This window comes from Pelodiscus sinensis, chromosome 4, assembly GCF_049634645.1.
Source record: "Pelodiscus sinensis isolate JC-2024 chromosome 4, ASM4963464v1, whole genome shotgun sequence".
In the NCBI taxonomy this organism is placed as follows: Eukaryota; Metazoa; Chordata; order Testudines; family Trionychidae; genus Pelodiscus; species Pelodiscus sinensis.
This window is the reverse complement of record NC_134714.1, coordinates 98035977-98063469: the sequence shown is the minus strand read 5'-3', so window position 1 is coordinate 98063469 and position 27493 is coordinate 98035977. Positions and strand designations below refer to the sequence as shown.

Here is a 27493-nt window from a genome sequence, read left to right as displayed (position 1 = left end):
TCTGATAGCCCCTGCTTGGCCCAGGCAGACATGGTTTCCCTCTCTCTCTCAAATGTCACTTCAACCCCCCAGTCTCTCCCCTGCCATGCAGATGTACTGATCCAGGGCAAGTGGACTATTACACCCCCATCCACAGAGCCTGAACTTGACAGCCTGGCTCCTCACTGGTTTCAGGATGCCAAAACAGTCTGTTCTGACACGGTGAAACAAGTCCTTCATAGTAAGAAGTGTGGGTGGTAGTGCGCCTATCTTCACAAATATACAAGATTATCTAAATGGTGTAAACAGAGACATTGCAACCCAAACACAACTCCACTTCACGTAATTCTAGATTACATACTGGATTTGAAACAATCCAATTTGTCCCTCCGTTCACCTCGGGCTCATTTGGCTGCTACCAACGCAATTCATCCACTCATAGACGGACATTCTACAGTCACCCATCCCATCACCAGACGCTTTTTAAAAGGTCTTCAGAACTTTTTCCCCCACATGTATCTCTATCACCCTTATGGAAACTAGAATTGGTATTGGATATGCTAATCTGAGTTCCATTTGAACCTTTAGCTACATGCCTTTTAATCACTCATGACCGCAAAGGTAGTCTTTCTTCTAGCAATAACATCCGCCCGCAGGGTCAGTTTCCTTGCAGCCCTTACAGCAGCCCCACCTTATATGGTTTTTACCAAAGACACTTACTTTACGGACTCACTCATCATTTCTACTGAAAGTGTCCTCAGACTTCCATATTAATGATCCGATTATTCTCCAGATCTTTTATCTAAACCACACTCATCTACTCGAGAGGCCCTCCTGCATACTTTAGACCTGTAGTCACCAACCACTCGATTGTGATTGACTGGTTGATTGTGGAGGCACTGACAGTTGATCTCAACTCAGCCAGTGTTCCCAGCCCCTCACTCCTCATAGCCCTCCCCCAACAATGAGGAGCCTGCGCTGGCGCTACAGCCTTCCACCACCACCCTTGCAAGATTGGAGCCAGCACCCACTTCCTTTGGGGAAGGAGGAGTTAGTCCTGAGACTCCACCCCAGATCCAGCTTGTTAGGAAGTGCACACTGCTCCTCCATGGCCTACAGCAACGCATGCAGTTCCTTTTCCACCCTACCATCCCCCACGCTCCAGGGAGGGCAGCTAACATGGTGTCTAGACTTTAAGAAACCCAGCTGCTCAAAGGAGCAGCATATGAACTTCTTCTAGTGCTGCTCGTAGATCCTGCCTGAGGGCTACCCATCCCTGGAGACTCCCACATACCGGCCAAGCTGCTCCTGTCCCTTTCTCTCTTGGCTAGAGACACACCAGCACCTGCTCCTACCCCCTGCCCAGACACTCACCAGCACCCTGTTCCTTCTTCCTGGCCAGGTATCTGCCCCTAGTTTGCTTCTGCACCCTACCTCCAACCCAGATTCTGCACCCCATCCTTAACTCACTCACTGGCAGCCCTGTCCTGTAAACTGACTTCTCATTTTTGGCCCCACCCCAGAGCCTAGCAGGGCTCAAAAAGCCACTAACCCTGGAACCCCAGAAGAGTTAAACTGGCCTGAGGCCTTGAACCTCAGTCCTCCCTGCCCTCCCTTCCCTCTCCCCATAGGCTGGAGTTCCAGGGGAGGGAGGTCTTTTAGTTGGGGCCACATCAGTGAGGCTTAGGGGGTTTTGGAGGGTTTGTCTCTCACTTGTGTGGTCCCCAATTGATTTTTCTGCGGGTCAATGGCCCCTGACCCAAAACAGGTTCCCTGCCCCTTCCATAAAGAAAGGCAATATTAAAACCTTTTGTCTTGGACATATTTTATTTAAAAATGAATCCTGGCCAACAAGCCCCCCATTGGAGTCCAGCCTCCATCTGGCCACAGCATCATAACACTCCTGCACCCCTCCCCCACATACACCCAACCCTGAGCCCATCATACACCATGCCCTGAGTCCCTCACATCCCCAAACTCCTGCAATCTCCATATCCCCAGTCTTCTGCCACAACACTCCTGCACCCACTGCACATCTGTGTCCTGAGACCATCATACACCCAATCTCCCTGCCTGAGCTCCTCATATACCCCAACCCAAACTCCTGTACCCCCATACCCACAAGCCTATGGCTTGCTCAGCACACCAATCCTCCACCTGACCCCAACACTCTCCAGCCTGGAGTCCCCTCCCCAAGCCAGCATCCCCTTCTCCACCTCCTCCTGCACCCACATTCCCTCCCAGAGCTTGCACCGCTCAACCCTTCCCATCCTCAAATCCCTCATTCCCACCCTGGAGCCTGCACTTTCTGTCTCAACCCAGTGAGAGGGAGTAAGGGCTGCGGACAGCAAGCAATGGAGAGAACAGGACCTCAAAGAAGAGATGGGGTCTTCGGGAAGAGAGAGGGTAGATCTTGGCTTGCCCTGACATTTAAAAAGTGATCTTGGATGTAAAAAAAGTTGGAGACCACTGCTTTAGATGTTCAGAGGGCTCTCATGTACTATATTGATTGTACCAGGAACTTTTGCACTTCACAATTATTTGTGTGTCAATGGCAGAGCGCATATCCAACATTGTCTTCTGTCTCATATAATGCTACTCTCTATGGGGCAAGTTTCCACCTCCATGGTATTTCTATGAGGTGAGTCCTTTCGAGATATTTGCCATGCTGCTACATGGTCATCAGACCATACTTTCATGAAACACTGTGCTATTCTTAAACATCTTTCTAGCATGTCTCAGTAGCCACAGCAGTGCTATCCACTGTCAACAACATGTGACTCCCAAGCCTGCCATCCTTATTATAACTGAGAACTGCTATAAAGTCACCTACAGTGGAGCACCCACAGGAACATCACTTGAAGAAGAAAAAGAAGTTATCTTGCGCAGTAATGACAGTTCTTCGAGAAGTGTGTCCCTGTCGGTGCTCCATTACTCACCCTCCTCCCCTCTGTCTTTGGAGGGGCTCTCCTCGTTTCCTCGTACTTTCAGATACTCGGGCGTACACGAGGGACTGAAGGGGGGGTTGGGAACCACATGGGAAGCACAAGGTGTGAATAGCATGAGGTGCCTCGCATCCACGTGCAGCCCAACCAGCTACTGCTGTGCAAATGCCAATCTGCAATGCTGGGGCAACCCGACATCTCATTGGAGCACCGACAGGGACACACATCTCAAAGACCCATTGTTACTGCACAAGGTGAGTAACTTCATTTTCCCTTGTTTATTTGCCATATATGATGACAGAAGCCATGCTTCACATTGCATTTTGGAGGTTGTGGTGTGTTAACATTATGTGCAAAACCTGAAAAAAAGGACTGACTCTGGTTTCTCTCTCAAAAAGAGAAGTTCTAGAGCACAATATTAAGCATAACTTCAAGGGGTATTTATTCTGAAGGAGATGTAACAAGTTTGGAAGGGCCAAGGCGGCTAATTCACATTTTAGAAATAATTATTGAAAAGATTGTGGGCAGTCAGCTGGATCCTATTGATCTGGTTTCAGGCCTGATTATGCATCTTCATGTGCTTAAGCAAGGTTATAGGTCTACTGATTTTAGTGGCTCACTTTCAACGTTATTTCAGCACAGTTTCAATACTCATTTACCTGTTCTCTACTAGCATTCCCTCCTTCCTTTTAGATAAATCTCCACGGTTTGTACTGAATAACTCCCTTGAGTTTCCCAAAACCCCCACTTCCATGTTATCACTATTCTTTTCCCCACATACCTGAGGCCACCTGCAAAACTGAATTGTTTTTCGCTGCATGCCCATCAATATATGTTCATGATACTCAACTCTCTTTTGCCTAATTCAGTTTGTGTGCTTGCTCTTTCCACATGTGTCAGATATAGGAATAAGGATAAAGAGGAGATGAAGTTAATGCTGACTAGTAGGGAGAAACACTTGAATAAACGGGCAAGGGTTCTATCCATTGCTTTTAAAGAGTGAAAATGCTATATATGCTCTTAGTTAAAACATTAGACCAGGGCTACTCAACTTCAGTCGCCCCAGGGGCCACAATGATACTCACTGCACATACCAAGGGTTGCAACTTAATTGTGGTTGCATATACATGCAGAAATATATGCAAATAGCATTTCACACTGACTGGCATGAATACAAAGATTAAGGCAAGACTACATAACACAGGCCCCATATAAGTCAGTTCTGCTGATATTAATAAAATACAATATTTACCCAATTTCTACCCATATGACAGCACTTTTAATGAGCAATGACAGTCCCGGAATTTAACTAACAACACACATATCAACAGACGACCATTATATTGATTACTTTTTTGTTTTGGTTCCCACCCATGGGGCCACAAACTAACCTGCCATAGGCCGCAAGAGGCCCATGGGCCACATGTTGAGTAGCCCTGTAGACCAACATGCCTTAGCAACATTTATGCAAGAGTTTGCACCATTTCCTTTAATATATGCCTCCAACTGCTTTTACAGACCCTTTTGTCATTTCGGGTACATCTAGACTACAAGCCTTTTTCAAAAGTGGCTTTTTTGAAAGAGCTTTCAAAAAAGCCTCTTTTGAAAGAGATCGTCTAGACAACCACAAGGGTTTTGAAAAAGCAATCTCTTTTTCAAGAGAGCGCACCCAGGCAATCTGGACACACTCTTTCGAAAAAGCCTTGTTTGCTTTCAAGAACACCTTTTTTCGAAAGAGCTCTTTTGAAAAAAGGTGTTCTTCCTGGTAAAAGTAGGTTTACCAATGTCAAAAAAACCTCTTTTAATTTCGAAAGAACGTGACAGCAGTCTAGATGCAGGTAAAATTTTTTCGAAAAAGATCAGTCTAGAAACACCCTTCCTGACTAATGATGTTAACATTTATTTTTGTAAACATGTAACCTCTGAAATTTTCAGTGGTTACATCTTTACATGTAGAGGGGTAGGTGGGAGCCGGTGCTCATAGGAAGCTGTTTTTTAAGCTTTCCCCTGCCTGCTCCATCTCCATTGCCCTAGGCTGCAGTCCCTGATACAGAGGCAGCAGTACATGGGACAGGCAGCTCTACAAGAGCTGGTATGTATGGGGAGCCAGTCTCAAAGCTGACTCCCTGCCTGTACCGGCTTTGTGGGAGCTGGTTCCCCACAAGCCACCGGTTCCCGCCACCTCAGCTACAAAGGCAGCAAGGAGGCAGGGGTGTGTGCGTGCGCATGTAACCATATAGGTAATAGATGAACCAAGGCTTGTTGGTTAACCATGCACATTTTCACATCCTTATTCCAGACTAGACTGCTGAACTGTGGTCTACCTAGGGCAATTCATGAAAGCCAAGCAAATGCTTCAACTGGGGGACAAGATAAACACTTGTTTTTGTGGATTACATGTTTATGAGACATAACCAGTGCATCTTGCTGACTTATGACTTCAAAGTTTTGACTCTATAAAACCCCAATCAGGAATTTTGCTTTTGCTTCTTCCCATTTGTTTTGGTTGTAGCAAGGTTTGTACAACTATAGTTGTAGCAAGTTATTTCCTCAAGAATAAATCTTCTGTGGACATGAAGAGGATTAAAAATTGTTGAGTTGTTCTTGATCACTACAATTTTTACCACTATCATATAGTCTACTGTACTAGTTATGTGCTACAGCACTCTAGATAAATTGTATTCTAGCACACACTAAATATGTTAGTTTGAAGAAAAGGAAACATTTTTGGTAGCTGAGCCCATTAACGCTAAAACACTTCCTGCTCTAATTAATAAGTTCTAAGATATGGCTCATTCACTGCACTTTGAAAGGTAAAAGCTGTACAACTAAGGTCTACAAGGAGAGCAGTTCTCTCCTGAAGACCTTGCAACATGCATGAGATCAGACATTCTGAAGTCATTTCTGCAATACAGATTTTTTTAAAAAAGAAAACCTAGAAAAATAGATGCTGTTAAAGCTTGATAGTTAAATAGTCATAAACCAGGCAATTACAAAAGATAAAACTTTATTTCTGGCCCTTGCATTTAATTCATCATCAGCAGCAGCAACCATGGGCTCAATACCTGTTGGTGTCCGATGCCTCCCTCACTATTTCCTTCCATTTTTCCCTGTCCAGTATGAAGTGGCTTAGTTTCTGTAGACTAGCTCCGCACCAATCTGCTATATCATCTACCCATTCTCTGGGGGTCTGCCTCTCCTATTCGGACCATCCATTATGCTGAATACCAAGGGCTTAACTTTCACTCATTGTTCATTCTGCAGATATGCCCGAATAGCTATAACTTCCGTTGTATAACCTTTTGCAGCAGGTTCTCTTTTGGCTATATCTTCCTATATAATTTCTCGGTGTCCTTCTGCATCCATCCTATTCTCAGGATCTTTCTATAACAGCTCCTCTCAAACACCAATATCCTTCCCTTCAAATCTTTTATCATTCATGTCTCTCAGATGTACAACATGCTGCTAAATACGTTTTCAAGATGATCAGCTTTGTTCCTAAGCTAATCACTTTACTTTTCCAGATCCTGTCCATCGCCTTCAAACTGTCACAAATACCATACAGATTTTCTACAGCCTATGGTCTTATACATACTGCCACTTTTGTTGGTGTAACTTATGTCGCTCAGAGTTGTTAATTCACCCCTCCCAGTTACACCAACCTAAGCACCAGAATAGACGCTGTGACAGGATTGTGCCTCCTGTCAAAACCGCTACCACCTCTAATATTGATGATTTTATTGTGCTGATAGAAGAGCTCTCTCCCACTGGTAAAGAATGTCTTCTTCAGACGCACTGTAAGGGTATGTCTACACAGCAGGGTTAAATAAGAAATAAGCTAAGCAATTTGAGCTACGTCAATTGCATAGCTTAAGTCAGTGGTCTCCAACCTTTTTACACCCAAGATCACTTTTTAAATGACAGACCAAGCCAAGATCTACCGCCCCACCAATTCCTTGAAGCCCCGCCCCTTCCTTGAAGCCCCGCCCTCTCTATTGTCCTCTCCATCACTTGCTATCCCCAATCCTTATACTGCTGCTTATTTTTATTATTATTATTCTGTAGGAAGAGGTTTTTCCAACATTTGGCCTGTCTACACTGGACCAAATGTCAGAAAAAAAAACCTTCTTTTGAAAGCCACCTTATTCCTTGTGGAAAGAGGAATATAGGCGTGACCAAAAGAGCCTGTTTGCTCTTCCACTAAAAAAGCGGAAGAACAAATGCAACCCTGGATGCAGAAGAGTTTTTCTGGGATATCTCCAGAAGCCTGAAAAACTCCTGCAGTCTAGCTGGACCCTTGCTGTGTTGAGACAGGATGTGTAGGCTCTGGGGTAGGAATGAGGGATTTGGGTGTGGGAAGGAGTGAGAGGTGCAAGCTCTGGGAGGAAATCTGGATGCAGGAGGAGGTGGAGAAGGGGACACTGGCTCGGGGAGGGGGCTCTAGGCTGTGCAGTGTTGGGATACTAAGCTAGCCACAGGCTTGCGGATGTGAGGGTGCAGGAATTTGGGTTGGGGTATGTGAGGGGCTGAGGGCATGAGATTCCAGTGTTTGTTAGGCTTAGATCTAGGGTCTGGGGAAGGGGGAGTGCAGGAGTGGTTGTGGCCAGATGGGGGCTTGGCCCCAACTGGGGGTCTGTTGGCCAGGCTTCATTTTTAAATAGAATGTTAAACACAAAGTTTCTGCATGGTCTTTATTTATAAGAATGGCAGAGAACCTGCCTTGAGTCAGAGGCCACTGACCCATAGAAAAGTCATTTGGGAGCAGGGGACACAGTACTGGGGAGGAGTGCTAGTGGGTTCTGGAGCAGGGAACAGGGTGCTAGTGGGGGCAGGGTGCCAGGACAGGTTTCTGCAGCAGGGGTCAGGGTGCTGGGGGGGACAGGTTTCTGCAGAGGGGAGCAGGGGGACAGGTTTCTGTAGTAGGAGACAGGGTGCTAGAAGAAACTGGTTTCCGCAGGGGTGGCAAGGTGCCGGGGGACAAGTTTCTGCAGGAGGGTCGGGGGGGCAAGGGAGAAGGAACAGGGGGCCAGGAGGGCAGGGGACAAGTTTGGGGCAGAGGAGAGGGAACAAGGTTGGGGGCAGGGATTTCCCTACACCAGCCACGGAAAGAAGCCTCTGACCAGCGCTCCCTTCGGACTGACCGCAGGGCAGCCGGGCTGGAGCGAAAAAAAGCGGCTGCCCGGCCAGCTGGCCGTGGTGCTCAGCCAGGGTGCCACCACGCTCCACGTGGGCAGGCACAGAGGGGAAGCCGCCCAATCAGCTGGAGCGCGGTTCAGCCTCCTCTGGGCTGAAGGCCACAGTCAGCAGGCCAGGCAGCTTCTCCTCTGCGCCAGCCCACGTGGAGCGTGGTGCACCCTGGCTGAGCACCATGGCCAGCTGGCCGGGCAGCTGCCCCTCTTCCCTCCAGCCCGGCTGCCCTGCGCTCAGCCCAGGGAGGCTGCGCCTAGCTCCAGCTGTGAAAGCCACAGTCAGCTGGCTGGGGTGTTTCAGCCCTCCCGACCTCCCAGCTCCCACCATTCCTCGCAGCTACTCACCTGTGTTGTTGCTCTGTGAGTAGCTGCTCCTCAAATGAGGAAATCTAATGTAAATGTACTGCGCAGGTGCGCAGTTCAGAGAGGGCTCAAGAGCTACTCTTAGAGCCCCTGAGATCTACCGGTAGCTCACGATCTACTGGTTGGTGACCACGGGCTTAAGTCAAAATAGCTTATTTCAGCTTTTGGTGCTAACTACACAGCAGTAAGTGCAAAGTAGAGCACTCTTCCTCCAACTACTCAATCTTCGTAAAATGAGTGTTACAGGAGTTGGAGTAAGAAGTCCCCTGGCTGGATGTTATTTTGATATGTCAAAATAACTGCATGGGGGGTAGAAGCAGACTATGTTATTAAGGAATAACATTAGTTATTCCAAAATAACACTGCTCTGTAGACATACCCCAGTACTGCTGTACTGTAGTGCTTCTAGTGTAGCTAGCCCTTAGAAGAGTGTGGTATCTAGTAGTAATGCATTTGCTAGAAATATTCTAGTAGTAATTTCTATCAGAAGTCAAGTGCATTATTGTACCATTTTCACAAACACTGCAGAACAGTGCAACAAGGACGACAATTTTCTAGGGGTACTTTAGATATTGCATAGCTAACAGATAAATATTTCATAACTACCTGATCCCTGTTAATTATATGCAAAAATGTATGTGGTTGAAAGAAAATTGTACAAGATATGGCAACTAACTAAATAAGCCACATATTTGGGTAAGATAGGTAAGAATGTACTATATAAAAGTCTACGTTAAGGATGACCTCAACCACCATAACATGGGAAACAGGATAAATATAGAAGAACAAAAAAAAATCGTCCAAGATACAACACAAATGCATCTAATACTTTAGGGGGAAAATTGAGGGATTGTATTTGACCATGTATTAAGCATCCACACTAGCTTGTAATCAAAATATGTATGCACAGATGCAGAATTAAGTTTGAATGTGCATCCTTAAGTCATTTTCTGACCTGAATACTTAACTATGTAACATTACCTTTCTTTTAATGACAACTTCTATCAATTACAAGTTCCTACTGAGCTTAATAGCATTTGTTATATTTGTCACTAAGACTAACACAGCAATGTAAGACAAACAAGTAGAATCAAATCAACCTGATAAAGAAACCTGAAGTTATAAAGCATTTCTGGTTCCCTCAACATTTAATCCAATGGATGGGATTCACAGTTATCCAATATTGCAAATACCGTAAAAATCTCAAGTATAATGCACACTCCCCCCTCCCCCCCCCCCCCCGGTTTTTTAGGGTCAAAGCTGGGGTGCGCATTATATATAGATTTTCTATTAAAGTTTTTAACTCAACTCACACTCCCCTCTGCACAGAAACTTTCCAGCTGCAGCGTGGCGCCCAGCCAGGCTCCCGGACAAGGCAAGGAGCCGGTGGCGCTGCCAGACTGCAATGCCCTGGCTCGCTGCCTGCCCGGTGTTAGCGCAACGTGCAGGCAGCTAGGCAGGGGGGCCCCCGTGGCAGACGTGAGCTCAGCTGAGCAGAGGGCCCCAGTGGCAGGCACGAGCTCAGCCAGGCTCCCGGATAAGGCAAGGAGTGCCCTGGCTCGTTGCCTGCCCGGTCTCGGCACGGACAGCTGGGGGGGGGGGGAGGAGGGGGAGAGCAAGGGGCCCCGCAGCAGGCGCAAGCTCAGCGCAGCGCGTGGGCAGCTGGGCAGGGAGCAGGTTTCAAACTCCGCCACCGGCTCCCCAGTGCTGCACGTGCACTTCCCAGGCGAGCCTGCCAGTGGCAGCAGCCCCTTCCTTCCTATATATACACACACACTATAAAATCGCAAGTATAATGAGGGTGCACATTATATATGAGTTCACTTTTTTCCCCAGGATTGGGACATTGAAAAGGTAGGTGAGCATTATACATAAGTGCGCATTATATTCGCGATTTTACGGTACATTGTAACATCTGAATTAAATGTATGAGGCTCTAGTCTACGCATGCGTCATAGTGCAATTTATTCTCTAAGGCTCAAATACTGGTCCCTCTTGGCATAAAACCCTAATGAATGGCCTTACATCTAGGAACCTTACTAGCAATGCCAAGTCCAAAACCAATTTTCCTCCTCCAGTCTACCATGAAAATACATATATAGTTCAAAAAGCCAGAATTCCATGGAAGCACTAGATATGGACATAGCTTACACACACAGTCTTTAAGGCCTGTGGAGAAAAAGACAGGTTCACTGTTCATTGTCTTATACAGGTTGAAGCTCTCTAATTCAACAACATCCATGGTCTGGCATGATTTTAGTTAGCTGGATGTCCACTTATGGGTGTGACTGAGTTTTCTGAAGTTCCATATCGTTTGTTTACAGCCACCAGTCCTGGTTTTCAGTGGGCTGTACAGTTTTTTAAACTCACCTCTAAATGTCTTCTAAAAGCCCAATAAGCAGTGGAAGTGTTGGTAATGCTACTAGACAATATTGACCTCCCATGGTTCAAAAAATTCTCTGGAACAGCACCAGTCAGGCCCTGAGGGTGCTGGACCAAAGTAGTTCAACCTATATACAGTAATTTCTCTCCATGGCACCCAAAACAGTGGAACTGTAAGTTTCATTACGTTTTGGACCTTGCTGGGGTAGAAATGTGGGGCAGCATTCAAACATAAAATGACTAGATTATATATTCCATACTTTGATATTTTAAGTCCAGGTGGAACATATATTTCTTTTAAAAATACAAACCCAAGAATGACAGATAATGTGTCTTACAAGAAGGAAGGTCTTCATTAAAATAATTTTGAAAAATAAAAATACTAGGTGGTGTGGAGTCAGTGCCTTGGAACTTCTAGAGATACTCCTGGTTGTAACTGAAAAATGACCCTTATAGACAAAAAATGCTAGATGCAACTTCAGACAGCTGGACAACATGAACATGAAGTCAACTCCTTCAGACCGACTGAATTAAGGACCCACGTAACAGAAATGCAGCTTTTGGAAATGGAGTTTCAAACTACCACTCAGTGTGGCATATTAATAATCTGACACCCAGTTGAAATATTTGTTAATTCATTATATTAGGTCTGAAAGGTGAGCTGTGGACCAATGAAATGCCCTTACAACCCAACCAACTGTATGTGTGTACAACACATGTTCTATGCAAAGAGTTGATTTGATCCACAATCAAAGTAAATAGGACACTATTTCCATTCTATGTCATTTTAAAACAGTGAAAGTAAGCAGTCTGAACACAAGTAGTATATTGGAGAAGTGCCAAGTTTTTAATGGCTGATTCCACTTTCCTACTCTTTTAGTAGTGGCAGCACTTGGGAGAAAAACAAAAAGAAAAATGAATACTGCAGCTTTATGTCTATAGAATGTAACCATATGGTTTACCACTGTATTGTTCTTGTAGAAGGTAGAATAGGGGGCATAATTCAAGGGAGCAAAATAACTTTTAAAAAAATACTGGCAGGTTTTTTTTAAAAAAAGTATCTGAGAGGACAGTGAAAAAGTTTATTAAAGAACCTTACGTTGTCTGAAGACAAGTTTAACCACTAATTTTACTGTCAGTGCTGAATCCAGAAAACATTGTACATGTTGGATTTGATTAGATATGAAATCTTTGTGATTATGCATCTATGGCAAACACAACCTTCCAAAAAACTAAATGAAGAGCAAAAGAGCTCTTAATAACATGAGGTCCAATTTTTAAATTGGGATAGGCACTACTACATAAAAATATCTCCAGCTAGCATAATGTACTTTAGCAAATATTTTGTTAAACTGCATTTTTAATCCATAATTCTCAGTGAATATTCTGTATTTAAGCCTCAAATTAATACTTCATTATTTTTATAGCACATATACATTTACCAATATATTATGAAGTAGTATAAATTAATACTAACCTGTGCTTTTTAGCCTAAATACATTAGTTTTGCAGTGCCATATCCTCACTGTTAATGATTTTGATTTCCTTACTGGCTAATCTTCAAAATTCAATAATTTTCGATGGATCTCTACATAGAATGTTACTCTGGGTTTGATCCATTTATAGTTCTACATTTTATTCCCATAGGTCAAAACAGGAATTACTGCATCATACCACAAGCAGCAGTTTTCCCATCTGGCTTCCACAACTGACACACCAATCTCAAGTGAAAGTTTACTTAGCAAGGAAGAGCAGAATTCTAATTCTCGTAACTTCTTTACAAGAAGTCAAATGAATGACACTGTAAAGTTTGTTAGTTTAGAAAGACCCCATCCGTGCAGAAAAAGGAAATACGAAGAAAATCTAGAAAAAGCTGCAGCAGGAGACACAACAGAAATAGAATTCAGTCTCTGAATATGCATATCATAGAAAGATTTCTAGAAATCTTCCACTTGAAGTAAAGAGGTGCGTATTTTATTTTATGGATAACTCTAGACTGCACTCACCAGTGTTCCTCTCCTCCCCTCCCCACTATTTTGATGTAATTGTATTAAATGCAAAGAGATTCCCCACATATCTACAACTGAAGTCCATGAAAGTTGTTACAAAAATTTTCTAGAAGTTAAAGCATTAAAATAAGTGTTTATTATATGTCTGTTAAGTATAATTTTTGATGTATTTAACAATAGTAACTCCTCCAGATGTTGAAAAATTTTAGCTGCAGGACTTTATTTCTCCGCCAGAATGAACATTAGCACAACTATCAAACAAAAGTGACAAATGAAGTCTCAGAATGGAATAATTCCTTTAAACTGTTAGATAAATTTTTGACTCGCTAAGTGGCACAGGAATTAGAAAGTCTGCTGTTTACATGAATTAGATCTTAAAGGATTTACTTTTTAATACTGTACTAAGTGCAAACTGATACAATAAGATTTTTAGAATTTTGCCTCTTAAAAGGTAAGTCAAATTGTATTCTTGGTAAACAATAAAGTGGCAATTTCATAAAGATTTAATGTTTCTGATCCAGCTGACAGCCATTTCTTCTCTTTTCCATTTTTGGTAGAAGTTTCTACTCATTTTAGAATTACTTGAATCATCATCCTACAGCTTCTTCTCCCTCCCTACTTCAAAGAGTGTAAGGAATATAATTAAGAGAACCAAAAATAATTAATTCATAGGAAGTATGGTCACTAAATATATTAATGTACTCAAGGTGTTTTCCCATTTTTACTTTTATTGCTTCTATAGCTCATAGTTTAGAGTCTAATTTTTTTAAACCAATTACACACATTTTGGAGACAAAAAACTTCAAAGTTGTCAATATGAAGTTTAAAATGTTTTACTATGGTTTCGGAATTTGTTCTGAGGCAAACAAAAGCAGAATATTCAGGTGTCAGAAAGACTGAGGAGACTGTTTTTCACTTGATTCAAATTTTGTTTCCAAGAGTTAAGCGTGTCGTATAATTGTTGCCACTGCTGCTTTCCAAAAGTCCGATGTGTGCTATTACTATAAAAGTAAAACAAAATTGAAAAAGGGATTAAGAAAAGGCATTTTTGCTATGCAATGCTCTTCTAGAATACATTTTTTAACGTTTGTACATTTCTAACAAAAATAAGGTAGATCTAATCCTTCAATTCCAAACTGAATATGCAAATATCTATTTTTAGTCTCTCTCTAAAAGATATTACAATACATAAGCTATAGCCTTCCCCAAGTATTTAAAGCGGCAAAAGTCATTAGTATTCTTGTCACTGTTAGGTCATTAAATGAAATGTGCTGGAAAATAGGACTCTTATTAAATAAGCTAATCACATTCAGTCTGAGCTTTAATAAAATTATGATAAATAGCAACTATTTAACTACAGGCAACTGATAGGAACAATACCACCTTGCTTCTAGTTAAAATAGTAAATGGATATATTAAATGAAATAATTAGAATACAGTAAATTCTTCTACAAAATGCTTCAAAGAATTAAGTCTTACCTGACAATTACTTTTCTTTGCGTCTGATCAATTTTGCAGTTCACCATCTTTGTCTTTACAGCTGAAAATAGTAAAATAATTTGAGTGATATTTTAAAGAGATAGCATAAAGGATTTGAAATAGCATAAACATCTTATAAATTCAAATTCATTCAAAGGTACACAAGTAATAACTTGCTGGACGTTATATTCAACAGCGAACTAACAATTTTCTAAGAAGAAAAGCAAAGTGATGTAACAAGATCATCCATGAATTCCTATGGTTTCGTGCCAATCTATTAAAGCAATATCCTGTACAGTTTTTATGAACTGTTCTCCCCTACAAACACATCCTGTTTTAACGACAGCAAGCAAAAACAGATGACAAATTAAACTTGCAAACAATTTATTAGTTCTATAAAATGATTATTTGAAATACTATTCCTGTCACTGAAAAGACAACACTTCTCAAAAGTTGGCTTAGCCTTTAAATATGTTTCATACATGACTTTTTAAATAAACTCAGAAATACAAATGGGGGGGGGGGGGAGTGTTAAACTATATGTGGCTTGACAAACCAATCTGTATTAAAACAAGCACCACCCTTTACATTATTTAAATTCTAATTTGGCTAACTGCATGTATTTTTTTCTTACAGACAGCCTAATGTAAGAAATTATAGGAATGGTGTATTTAACCGGTTTGTGTTAAACCTTTGCTACTTACGTAAGACCCAAATCACATTTGTTCTAAAAATCCTCCAAACAAGGAATTAATAATAGAAGAAATTCAAATAGTCCTTGTGAAATGTATAAAATATAAGCATGCTAAATATTCTTACCATCTATGACAAATGCTTCTACATCATCTGCTCCAATCTGAAGTTCCTGTTGCATTGTGTCAAATGAGATTTCTTTGTTTTCCACTGCCATTCCCATAAAAGTAAGTAGTCTCATTTTTGCCATATTCTGCTCATGCAGCAAGCCTGCATAACAGAGCATTGATAATGTATAGGAATGAATTACAATTAGATAAGTCTATTTCCATGCTGTTCTTTCTATTATATACAGCTCAGAATAATTTCAAATTCACTTTACATATTTGAATAAATGTTCCCTATCTTGTTTCATCAACATTCTTGCTCTTAGGTTCTTCTAGAACCAATTGTTAGCACTGAAAATACATAAAAAGCAGAAGACACACAAAATCTTTGGCCATGGTCAGAAAGATTAGTTCACATCTTCTTGAGGTGTAACAGAACTGAGACGTCGCCAATTAATTACAACAGTGTTTCCCAATACAGAGGCAGAATGTTGCAGAGTTGAAGGCAGACAAAATTAGTTCAAACTACATTACCAGAGAGAAGCAAAGTGGAACAGGGAAGCCCAGATGAGTCTAATGGTGCTCAGCATTGTATTCAACTGCTACAATATCCTAAATTCATTATGCACATATCCTTGTGGCTAAAATTAAAATGGACAGTGTCTCCTTGAAAGCAACTTTTTTCTTAATCACACTTATAACTAAAAGCAGGGTTTTTGGGGGTGGGGCAGGGGGAGTACATCCTGTTGGGAGAATACATCAGGTTTAACAGGGGATTCCTTTCAAACTTTAGATAATACCATAGGTAAACTTAGTGGTGATATATTCATTGATGTGCACAAATGCAAAAATAGTAAAGGAAACAGAAACATACCTATATAGGTACTTATATAACCCTGACCATCACAACACAGAGGAGGCTCCAGTCCCTCACTGTCCTCATTTTCCTGTGATGTAGGAAAACATTACTCTGCTCATCTTTTGGATGGGGACACGGACACAAAGACTACACGACTTTTCTAAGGTCCTTCATATAGAAAGTCTGGCAGAGCAAGGAACTTAACCAGGACCCTACGAATCCAGACCAAGCCCTAAAAACTAAACCAACTCAAGCAAATGGCCTCACCATATCTAGATATTCTTATTCAACCTTTCAAGTTCTTGGGGCTATATTCTAGAATCTAAAATTTAATAAAAATTAACTTCAATCATTTTAATCAAGTGTAACAACATGAATATTCACACTGTTCAGTAAATATTTAAGTTTGAAATGTATAACATCTGCATGCTAATAAGAGATCAGGGAAGCATATTATTACTGGGCATCATGTTGTGCTAATTAGCAATAATTATGATGCAAGCTCCCAATCTGGCACAGATTCAACAACATGATGATCATAACTCAAATGAACGAGGACCACCAGCAAGTATGGCTAACTGGGTGTAATGGAAATCTACAACCATTAAAAAAAATCAATTAATGCACATTAACCCTAATTAACAAATGCAAATAGGATGCTGATTAACTTTTTGAAGAAAGGTTGCGGATAACACCAGATTAGATGTGGACATGTTAGGGCGATCCAATTGACACAAGATAATGCTACTATTGGCCTAAGTTGTCAGCATCAATAAACAACAAATTCTAACAGATTGATAGCACCTGTAGGAGCCGCTACAGAATAGCTTTCAGAGACTAATTTTATTTGTAATTAGTACTGAATCCAAAACAAGATTAAAACTGAAGCAAGTACTCTTTTAGATGCCAAAACTTACTCCTTACAATGAATTTTACTGTTACTCACATTAGTATTTATAATTTCAAAGTATCATGCCTATCAAGAGGGAATAAGCTAATGAAAAAATACTTTTCAGGAAATAAGTTTAAAATTAAACTATTTACAAAACTAAAGCCAAGTGTTCCATAAAGATTTCTATCTGTTTTCTCAAAATAGCCCTCATTCTTTTCTATGACCATAGCTGGTTTTCAAAAGCTTCAAATTAAATGTGACCAGAAAATGCTGTAAGCATTGTAACTCAAAACTACTTATATATAGATTCCTTACATAATTTTCTGACAGTTCAAATAAACATCAGGAAGTGAGAAAGCTATTAAACTTGGAGACAAATTATTTTTTACAGTTTAAAAAAAGTCAATTAGAAAAGTATAAGTTTTACAAGAATTAGCAGGGCTTGACAAATGGTGGCGAAAACCGCTCGCCAGCCCCATACTATGCATGCGCAAGAGCTGCACTGCGTATGCGCGTGCTCCGAATGAATGGGGCGCGCAGCTGAAATCTGAAATATAGTTTTTCGAGCCCGGAGAATTAGCATACGTTACATATACTGAAAATCTCTACGTTGGTAGATTTAAGGTATTTTATGATTAAGCCCGTATGTAGGGAAGGAAGCACGACTATTACAAATCATACTGCTGGATGAGCGTACCATCCAATATATGCAAAGCCATTACCGTAAATTAATTTGCTGTATATTTAAAAAAAAGCAGCAAAATTGCATTCTCAGCAATTATTTCCAGGAACAGACAAGCAACTTATTTGTTGAGGTTGCTCAAATGTAAAAAATAAATTTAATATATTACAGATGGCCTCTATTGCACTAAGATAGTTCTATAAGTCATTTGCATGCTTTTGTATTTGAAATATTAGAAAAAAAGTATTTGTGATCTATCCCATATACAATCACAATGTGTGGCTATTATAAACAGCGGGCTTTCTTTTTTCCATAAAATGGAAGTGTATTGATGTTACTAATCATATTTTTACACTATAATATGAAGTACCACTAACAAAGTTTTCAGTAAAATTATTTTTAGAATCATACTACAGTCCATTAAACCAAATGATGCCCAATGACTGCACTAAACTGTATTTTGTTTTTACAAAACTATAACATTTTCCTCAAATGAAGACAGCTGGTATTCAAGTGTCATTTCAAAATCAAAGTTATAAAAATAATTTTATGGAAACATTCATTCATTACCAATATGTCAAAACTTAATGTAGTAATAAAAAAATCTGCATCATTGAGCAATTTCTGCATTGTCACTGACCCGTCTTAAAAAGCTGCAATATAGAAAACATCATTTTACTGCATGCAATACCTTATGAACCAGTGCTCCTTTGAAACAGTCAATTACACATCAATGGGGGAGTGTCAAAGTGTTAATTACTACTCCTTTTTTCCAGAGTGTAAATAAAGAGGGTGCTGACATTAACATTCCATTGCATAGCTTGATGTGATGAAACAAATTAACTGGGACAGAATGTGATTTGCCAGAGCCTAATGCAGCAGCAAAGCAAAAACATTTGCATTTCTTTATCCTATTGTACTTCACCCTTGTTATACAGCTAGGTGGTAAAGTTAAACCACTTAATAAGTTTAAAAATAATGGCAGAGGACTCATCTCTGAACTATGAATAATTAAATGCTCAGGAAAGTAGAGGGCTGATAGAGCCTTCTAGTTCAGCTTCCAGATCACCTGAAGTGGGTTTTGCCCATGAAAGTTCATGTACTATATATATTTTTGTTAGTCTCTAAGGTGCCACAGGACTACTCGTTTTTAAAGTTACAGACTAACACGACTACCCCTTTAAGATCCTTTCAGGTATAGTATGGATACCTTTCAGGTATAGTATGGATAGATATAATGTAACGCTTCCTCACACAGTTTTCTTAATACTTGTAGGGTAAACTGAGGCAGCCCTAAATATGCTAGTAGGCCTCTAAACAGCATAACTCCATTCTAGGATTAAGGCCTGGGAGCACCACAGTCAGGAAAAGAACTGCAGACAGTAAAAGACCCTGGGCACCATAGCAACCTCCGCTTGTTTTCACCTGCATCCAGAGTGTCCTGGATTTCCAACAATACTCCTCAAATCTGACTAACAACAAACCTAAGTTTTGTCAGCTGAATACGGGCCAATAGCACTACAATAATGTAGACCCAGGGTTGTGAAAGTCGACGTTACAGTATTAGCCTCCTGGAGGCATTGTACAGTGCCCTGCTGTGACCACTCTGGCTAGAACTTGTGGGTGGGGAGGAACCTCTACAGACGCTGGTTACAAAAACTTCCCCCCAGAATCACAATACAGATTTTAGGGAATTGCTGCCACCATCAAGTGATTTTTATTCCTAAAAACCAGGATTGAACACTTGACACCCTTGGCCCTCCCGAATGCCCCAAAATCTTTTGCCCTTAAAAGAGTTTGTAAAAAGGAAAGAGGAAAACTAGCTGCAGTCTCTAGTAGCTGACCTCCCCAGTCTGAGGCCTGCTGACAGACAGACCTTCCAGGACACAAGAATCAAATCATCACCTTAAAAGAAGTGATTTTTATGACAAAACAAAAGATAATTGGTTGCTAGATGTTACAGAGCAACTAAGGAAAACAAATTAAAACTCACAGAAAAGTCTCTGGAAACAAAACTTAGATGGTAAAGCAGGAAGGGAGGCACAGCATCACACATAGCAGTTCACACCAAACCTCTAAATGAAGAAAAAAATACCCTGAATGCAACTAGATTCATTTTTCTCCCTTTTTACTTATTTTCAATCTTTTCTTTGTTCAGTCTACTTCCATGCCCTGAATTCCCTAGAGACATGGTAGTCCTGCCTGGGTTTAAATTATTCTGTGTCTCTCAGCTCCTGGCTTCTCTCTCCCACACAAAGAATGCAGGCAAGGAATCTATATGCAATTGAGATTTCAACCCTCTATCTGGACTGGTCCTCCCAGTCCCCTGGTCAAAAACTTTGCTAGCTACCTGAGTATCACTGGGTGCTGGTCAGCACTCCTTCTGTCCATTACACCAGTGTTGTGAGCACACCTCAGAGCAGGCAGCACACGTGCTCCATGAGCTCCAGTTCTCAGGGTCACGGAAGAGCACCAGCATGGAGTGAGGAGATCTTGGACCTCAGAGGCACAAGGAGAGGAATCCATTCTCTCTGAGCTCCAAACCAGCAAAACAAACACTGATACATATGCACGGTGGAAAAAGGATACCTCAGGACTGCCCAGCAATGCTGTGTTAAAAACAAAGGAGCTGAGGCAGTCCTACCATAAGAGGCAAACAGATTGTCTGATGCATTGTCACAAAAAGGCCGCTTCTATGATCAGCTGCATGCAATCTGGGGGGGGGGGGGGGGGGGAAGAGACCCAACCAGCTTCCCAAGCCAGACAGTGGAACCCTCCCAAGGCACACAGAGCAAGAGCATGGAGGACAAGAGCAGGAGCATGGAGAAGGAGGAGGACAATAGGCAGCTGGTAAGCAGTGAGAACCAAAAACTTCTTATAACCTTGAAGACAATCCCCTCCTGCCAGGACATCTCACAGTCGGGCACTGATCCTGGGGAGGACACTGGTGAGTTCACATTTATTTTCTTGCTACAAGAGGGTGTAGTGATCAGGGGTGGCTGCTCACTGACTCTGAGGGGTAAGCCTGCGTGGGCCAAGCCGAGTGCTGCCCCTTTAATGCCCCGGAAGCCAAGGGGCGGGGCAAGGGGTATAAAAACCCAGCCTCAGTGCTCAGAAGGGCCCCAGCTGCCGGAGGAAGCAGAGGCCTCCCTTGAGCTCCTGAATGAGGCCCTGAGGACATGGCTGAGGACTGGCCTACACCGCCAGGCCCCACACTGAGGAAGAGATCCTTTTTACCCTGATGGAGAGTTTTGGCTACAAAGACCTCAAGAACCTGCAGCCATTATGGAACCAACTAGATGTCAAGGCGGAACCAGGAAGTGGCCCAAGGGAAACCATCAACTGTCAAGCTGACATCATCCTGTAGGCTGTGAGCATGTTGTGGGCCAGAATCCCCGTTGACCCCAGTGGCAGCCAGGGCTGCCACTGCTAGGGCTCTGGGCTGGGACATGGTGGAGTAGGGAGGACCCGCATCCCGCTGCCACTTCACATACCCAGTGGCAGTCTCCAACCCCTTGCCAGAAGCCTATTGTTTGTGGACCTGCCCCACCCTGAACTAGGGCCCCGGCCTTACTGACTGGGGAACTGCTATTTGTTTGTCTTTGTTTGCCTGGCCTGGCCTGCCCTGAGGGCCCAGGGCTTAAAGGGACAGCTGGGCATTTATTTATAGGGCTGAGCACAGGTCTGGGACCCAGGACTAAGCCACCTAGCTTACAGAGGAGTAAGGCAATTATGCATGATGTACAGTGTGCTCTGTGCCTACATAGCACATGAGGCCCGGAACAACTTGTTAACGTGTCTGGAGATGAAGCAGGAATCCTCCCTGCACGGCTTCATTAAGTTCTCATATAGGAACTCTTTGATCCTTCTCACAAGGATCCTGGGGAAGCCAGCGTTAGTCCATTCCTCCACAGTAGGGCACCTTTCCACTGCAGTAAGCGGTCTGGCATCACTGCAGCACAAAGCATTGTAGCATAAGGCCCAGGTTTGTGGCCACATTCAGACAGCATCTGCTCCCTATCACTGTGTGATTCGGAGAAAATGGATAACTCACCTGGCGGAAGGAAGGGAATCTATTAGCCTCTGCCGCTAGCATGGCCTTAGCCTCTGGCATCCCCCCTTCTGTCCTCATACCTGCAGGCTCCTGAGAGTTGGGAAACTAGCACTCTCCCAGGAAGTAGTATGTGGAGGAAACACAGGAGGAGAGTTGCGTGAGCTACCACCCTGCCCCACGGGCATGACCAGACCCCTTCCTCCCTTCCGCCCACAGGCTTCTGCGGGATGGGAAAGCAGCACTCTCCCAGGATGCAGAGTGGTGGACACACGAAGGAAACCATATGAGCTGCTATCCAGCCCCTGCTCGCCCACAGAATCTTGCAGTAGCAAGCCCCTTACCATGCCTCCTCCAAGCTATGAGTCCAGGTGTCCCTTGAGAACTGCATTGTGTGCCTGCAGCACAGTGGCCCCTTTAAAGCATAATTCTGGCCTTACACAGAACACATCCCCATTGTCTTAAGAGATCTTCGTTCTGTGTCAACAGATTAGGTTTTAGGCTCCACAATGTATCTTCTGCAACATGTATCCTTGTAACTTTTCATTACAGCAGGGAGCTTGCTGTATACTCCCCTGGCTCCAGCAACACAGATCCACAGGCGAAGGAGGACAAGGGAAGACATTTTTAGGGAGCAAATGGAGTGGAGGAATGTGAGCGGAGCGGCAGGAGTGGACATCATGTGGGTAACCACAATGAAGCGCCTGGCAGCTATGACAGAATGCATGGCAGTATGCCTGAAGAGGACACACCTTGCACGTCACAAAACGTTCCTTCACCCTGTTTCGTAGCCTCCACCCAAGAGGCCCTAGGACATGGGGAAAGGGGATGGAAGGGAAGGACCTGAAGGCCCAGCTCACACTATCAGCGCCTGCAGCACCCTGGAGAAGTACCCCTTGCGGTCTACATACTCCTCGGCAAGGTGGTCGAGAACCAAGATGGGGATGTGCGTTCCATCTATCACCCTACTACAGTTAGGGAATCCCACCATGACAAGTCAGCCACTACAAAATCCACATTTGCCAGTCACTACCCTCCAGAACAGAATGGTATTAATTGCTTTGGCTACTTATCTAACAGCTCCCACGGTAGGTTTTTCCACTCCAAATTGATTCTCAACTGACAGGTAGCTGTCTGGTGTTGCAAGTTTCCACAGGGCCACTTCCATGTGCTTCTTCACTGTCAGAGCAGGTCTCATTTGGGAAAGCCATTCACTAAGGTCCAAGAAAGTGGCCTTGCACATGTTGGAAGTTCTGCAGCCACTGATGATCATCCCATATCTGCAGCACTATGTCCCACCAATTGGTGCTTGTCTCATGGCACCAGAACTAGCATTCCTCTGTTTCCACAGGATCGAATGCTGGCTGCATTTCCAACTCGCTCAATGCAAAGGTTTGCCTGTATAGTGTGCCAATACACCCCAAGATTCCTCCTTGCTCTCTTCCTGGAGTGATGTGCGTATGCTCTCAACATACTCCACCACTAGGCACACCAAGGTAGACATCACCACAATGCTTTGATACACAACGGGATCAACAAGCAGTGCCATTCTTGTGCTACTATGGCATCTGTGGGTGTCACCGAGGCCAAAAAGGGCACAAAAAGATGATTTCCCATTGATCTCATGCAAGGAGGAAGGGAGTGGATGAGCACATTATGTTACACTGACTACATGAACTCAGAATCACCAGCTGCCGTTTTGGTCCCAGTGTGCATTGTGAGTCTCCAAGTCGATGGCAGTCTCCCTACTGGGGACATGCTACTTCGAACTACGCTGAAATCTTGCAGATAGTGGGGATGTGGACCTTTGACTTTACAAATCAGGTGGTAAGAAACTGACCTTAATAAATTCAACCTTATTTCATGATGTAGAGGTTGCCTAAGGAATTGTTTACTTTTGAAAGTTAATTTGAAATAAGGTGGTGTGTGAATTCAAAGTTGTATGGCTATTTCTGAATATAATTTCTTATGTGACACTTATTTTGGAATAAGAGTGCCTTGTTCCTGTGAAGCTTAATCCACTAGCAAAATGGGTTAAACTGAATTAGAAAAGGCATACTCATTCTGGAATAAGACTACTAAATTAGCTGCCATCTTGGATTTAAACAAGATGAGAGGTCCACTCAGTGAAATATTGACCCCCAACTCACTATAACTTCAAACCCTACTTGCGCTCTTAAAGCTGGTTTACTTTAGAAAGTTGCTATATGAGCATAATTAAAGCAGTGCAACATTCCTAGTGTGGATACAGCTCTACCACCATAAAAGGTACTTGATGCTGGTTTATAAAGCTATAATTAAAGGGAAATCAAAGGTACTTCTATACAGGTAAAACTGCATGCACAGCAGGGTTTTCACTGATGTAACTATTTTGGTTAAAAAAAGATTCCCCTCCCCACAAATAGTTATACAGGCAAAACTTTAGAAAAGCCTAAATATCTGAATCACATAAAAGATCTGCTCAATGATTTAAAAATCCAAACAATTTCAGATGTGTATCTGAAAAAACCCCCAAACCCACTTTGGTATCTATTTAAAAATGAATACATTTTTTAAAATACTGCATATAGAGCACTCTCCAGAAGCCAGAATGAAACCTTTATGCTTGTAGACTGACTACTGGTGTCAAGCCTTGAGCCGTAACAGCACAGTGGTAAGGCATCCATAGTTATAAGGCAGGGAATAAAAGGATCCCAAATATCAGAGTAGGCCAAGTCTTTCAAAAAGTTTTGCTTTGTTTTTATTTGAGAATACACAAAAGATGTGCTGAGTGATTTCAAATTTGTATCTAAACAATGTTGGTTCTGTATTTGAAACTTTTCACTAACTTGGCATGCAAAAAAATGGCATTTTTAAAATTATGCCTCTAACATACTCTTCAGCAGAAGTTGGTGAATTTTCTGAAGGCTCTCATGTTCCTGAAATGAAGCACATTTCAGGGATGTCTTGGGACAAGACTATTTGAGCTCTTGCATTCCTTTCTGTAATACAAATACTGAGGAAAGCAGATGGGTAATACCAACTTGTTCTAGCTCAGAATAAGCCACAATTGAAAGTTGTACCTCCAAAGAGAGTCACCGAGAAAGTTTCTAAATATCTATAATTAAAGGTTAGTACGCGTTAAGTCCAGAAACCACCTGCTTCTTTGTGAATATCACTATTCGCTCTAGACACTTAAACCAGTAAGCTACAATGTAGGGCATAGGCAAGACAGGGAAGTGTGTCACAATTTACACTTCCACAACAATTGACAAAGTGCAGACACTGAGCGTAACAGGAAAAGACAAACGATGTTTTAACAAAAAAAGGACCAAAAGTTAGAAATGCAAATCACTGGAAACTTACCAAGTGAGTCAATGAAGTCTTTGTTGTTCTGATAAAACTTGACATAGGATGCTAATTTAGCACTAACAAAAATGGTCAAAAGCTAGAGAAAAGAAGGAAAACCTCAAATATAAAAACCAGTTTAACTAAATTTCATTACACTCAAATTGAACAGGTACCTCATGAGCATTTGCACTGAAAGGCACAAGAAAAAGTCAAGTGCGGTTTAATGAATCTCTCAGAACGTATTTACAAAATGCAAACAACATCAGAAAAAAAGAATTAAGTTTACCATTTAGAGTCAATATCTGCCTCTAGATAATTTTAACTTCAAAATGAACAATTTGTCTTAAGCTTGTTTTTCCAGGCTCTACCTTGGACTTCAATGGCAGCTGGAGACTATTTATCTGATGGCAAAATTTGGATCTTAGTGACAAAGTATCCTTACCTAAGTTCCCTGTAAGGGGCCGTGCAGCTGCTAAATGAGCTTAGCCCAGAAGCTTAAGGCTGCCCGATAGAGCTTCCTGGCTGGGGAGGGGCACTCCTGCAGCAGCAGAAGCTCCCTGTACTAGATGACAAGAATGCTGAGAGAGAGGGAGGAGTAATATGAGGCTGGGATGGGAGAGGGTCAGAAAGGAGGGGAGTTTGGAGGATACCTGTCTGGGAGAGGAGAGGTTTGATTAGAGATCTGATTACAGCAGCTTCCTGTAAGGAAACCCACCAGAGTTCTCTAGCTTCCTGGGCTGGGAAAGGGGGAGGAGACTGCATAGGATAGGTGGGGGAAATACAGAGAGTGTGAGTGGGCATCTGTGCAGAGAGGTAGGGACAAAGAAGAGTTTGTCTGGGGTGTCGTAGTCTGGCTCTTACTGCAAGTTGTCTCAGCACAGCAGCCCTACCTGGGCTGCAGGCACAGGACTCTCTCCTGGGCTGAGGCAGGTTGTATGGAGTGGTGCCAAAATTTCAGGTGAGTTAAAAGCTTCTGCAACAAAAGGCCTAGCTCATGACATTTGCATGCTTACATTTTAAACAAAGTTTACATAGGTGTTAATGGCTTATCGTAGGAAAGGATTCTTTTACTAGAATTTTTTTAGTGTTGTAGATATCATCAAACTCTGATTTGAATGACTTTTTAAAAAAATCCCGTGTTACTAGTTAATACATGGTAAATTGTTAAAACTGGGAGAACTTTACCATGGATCCTGTTTAATTTGTTTGGACTTTCAATTGGAGTTGGATTCTGTAAAAGTGCCCTGGGAGCTTCTATTCTTTGAATTACTGACACACACAAGGTGAACTTATCTTTTTTTACAGGTCTGTTATATTTGCATAGCGTGGACCCTAAATATTCCCCAGAGAAAGTGTATAAGCCTGAATGAGTGTTTTTTACTCTCCGTTACAGTCAGTAAACAGTGTATTAATATTTTCAAAGAAAGCATGACTGTTTCTAGTTGACTCAAATTTGTTTAGCATCTTAAAAGCTGTGCATATTTTTTAGGCTTTTACTTAATGGCCATTTCTTTGATTTATTTATATGGTCATTTTCAGTACGCCCCATTTTGGTGTATTTACTAGCTTGAGTTGTTAGAAAGGACGATAATACATGTATTCCAAGGGTAATGTTAATTTTCTTTATTTGATTTCATATTAAATAAACATCGTAAGCATTGTTCCTTGTTAATTATCCCTTCTTTTAATATACTGTCTTCCATACCTATGGACTGTTTAAAATGTATATTTATACCTAGGTTTTTGTGCTTGTACTGGGACACACTGCACGTCCACATACAACCTTAATGCTGGTGGTGCACATAAGAAATTTCAGCCTGCCCAAATGAAAATTTAACCTGCCCAAAGGATGGAAAAATTATAGAGGGAACACTGTTCCTTACCCCAAGTGCACTTGCCTTAGTGATTACCTGTGATCATATTCATCACCTTAAATGAGATTGGCACGTTGTTTTTACAATTAGTTTAAAAAAAACTGCAAATACTTTTTAAATTAATGCCTTGTTCAAGTATCTCTTGCACTCCAATGGTCAGGGCTCGCCAAGTGGCAGCTAGCCCTGCTCGCCAGCCACGCGGTTCTGTGCATGCGCAGATCGCTCTGCGCCAGCTCTTCCGGGGTGTAATCTACTCACCACGGGCATGTAGACATGGCGAGTAGATTACATTATTTGTCGAGCCCTGCCAATGGTCATTGGACTGCACAAGATGCAGTTTAAGTCAGTCAACTTTGAAACAGATTAGATCAACAAATTAAAAAAGGTGCCACAACAACCTGTCTGAAAAACAAAGTTACCTACATCATGGATAAGTTCTCCTTCCAAAAATTTCACTGGTTTTAAGGCAAGAAGATGGTCGAAAAGAAAGGTATTTGGATCCTTCAACGCTCGGACAATACATCTATTTTGAAAAGGAAAGTACACATGGGTTACAATAAATAAATGCACTGCCAATTAAATAATATAATTTATAATGCATTTCCACAGTGCTTTCTAGAGAATCTCAATATTCTGAAATATGAAACAATAGCATTGCA

General features: G+C 42.1%; 2 protein-coding genes across 2 annotated transcripts in view; one reads left to right on the top strand and one right to left on the bottom strand.

The window, feature by feature from the left end:
• Positions 1 to 12772, top strand: part of CCDC73 (coiled-coil domain containing 73) — a 227144-nt gene extending 214372 nt beyond the window's left edge. Inside the window, exon 18 of the mRNA XM_075928786.1 lies at positions 12506 to 12772. Coding sequence (XP_075784901.1) covers positions 12506 to 12772 — 267 coding nt within the window. The remainder of the gene's footprint in view (positions 1 to 12505) is intronic.
• An 803-nt stretch (positions 12773 to 13575) lies between these two features.
• The window catches only part of EIF3M (eukaryotic translation initiation factor 3 subunit M), a 30824-nt gene continuing 16906 nt past the window's right edge, over positions 13576 to 27493 (bottom strand). Inside the window, exons 7-11 of the mRNA XM_006128910.3 lie at positions 27258 to 27357; positions 24976 to 25057; positions 15166 to 15309; positions 14347 to 14407; positions 13576 to 13868 (exon numbers count right to left, since the gene is read on the bottom strand). Coding sequence (XP_006128972.1) covers positions 13748 to 13868; positions 14347 to 14407; positions 15166 to 15309; positions 24976 to 25057; positions 27258 to 27357 — 508 coding nt within the window. The 3' untranslated portion in view covers positions 13576 to 13747. The remainder of the gene's footprint in view (positions 13869 to 14346; positions 14408 to 15165; positions 15310 to 24975; positions 25058 to 27257; positions 27358 to 27493) is intronic.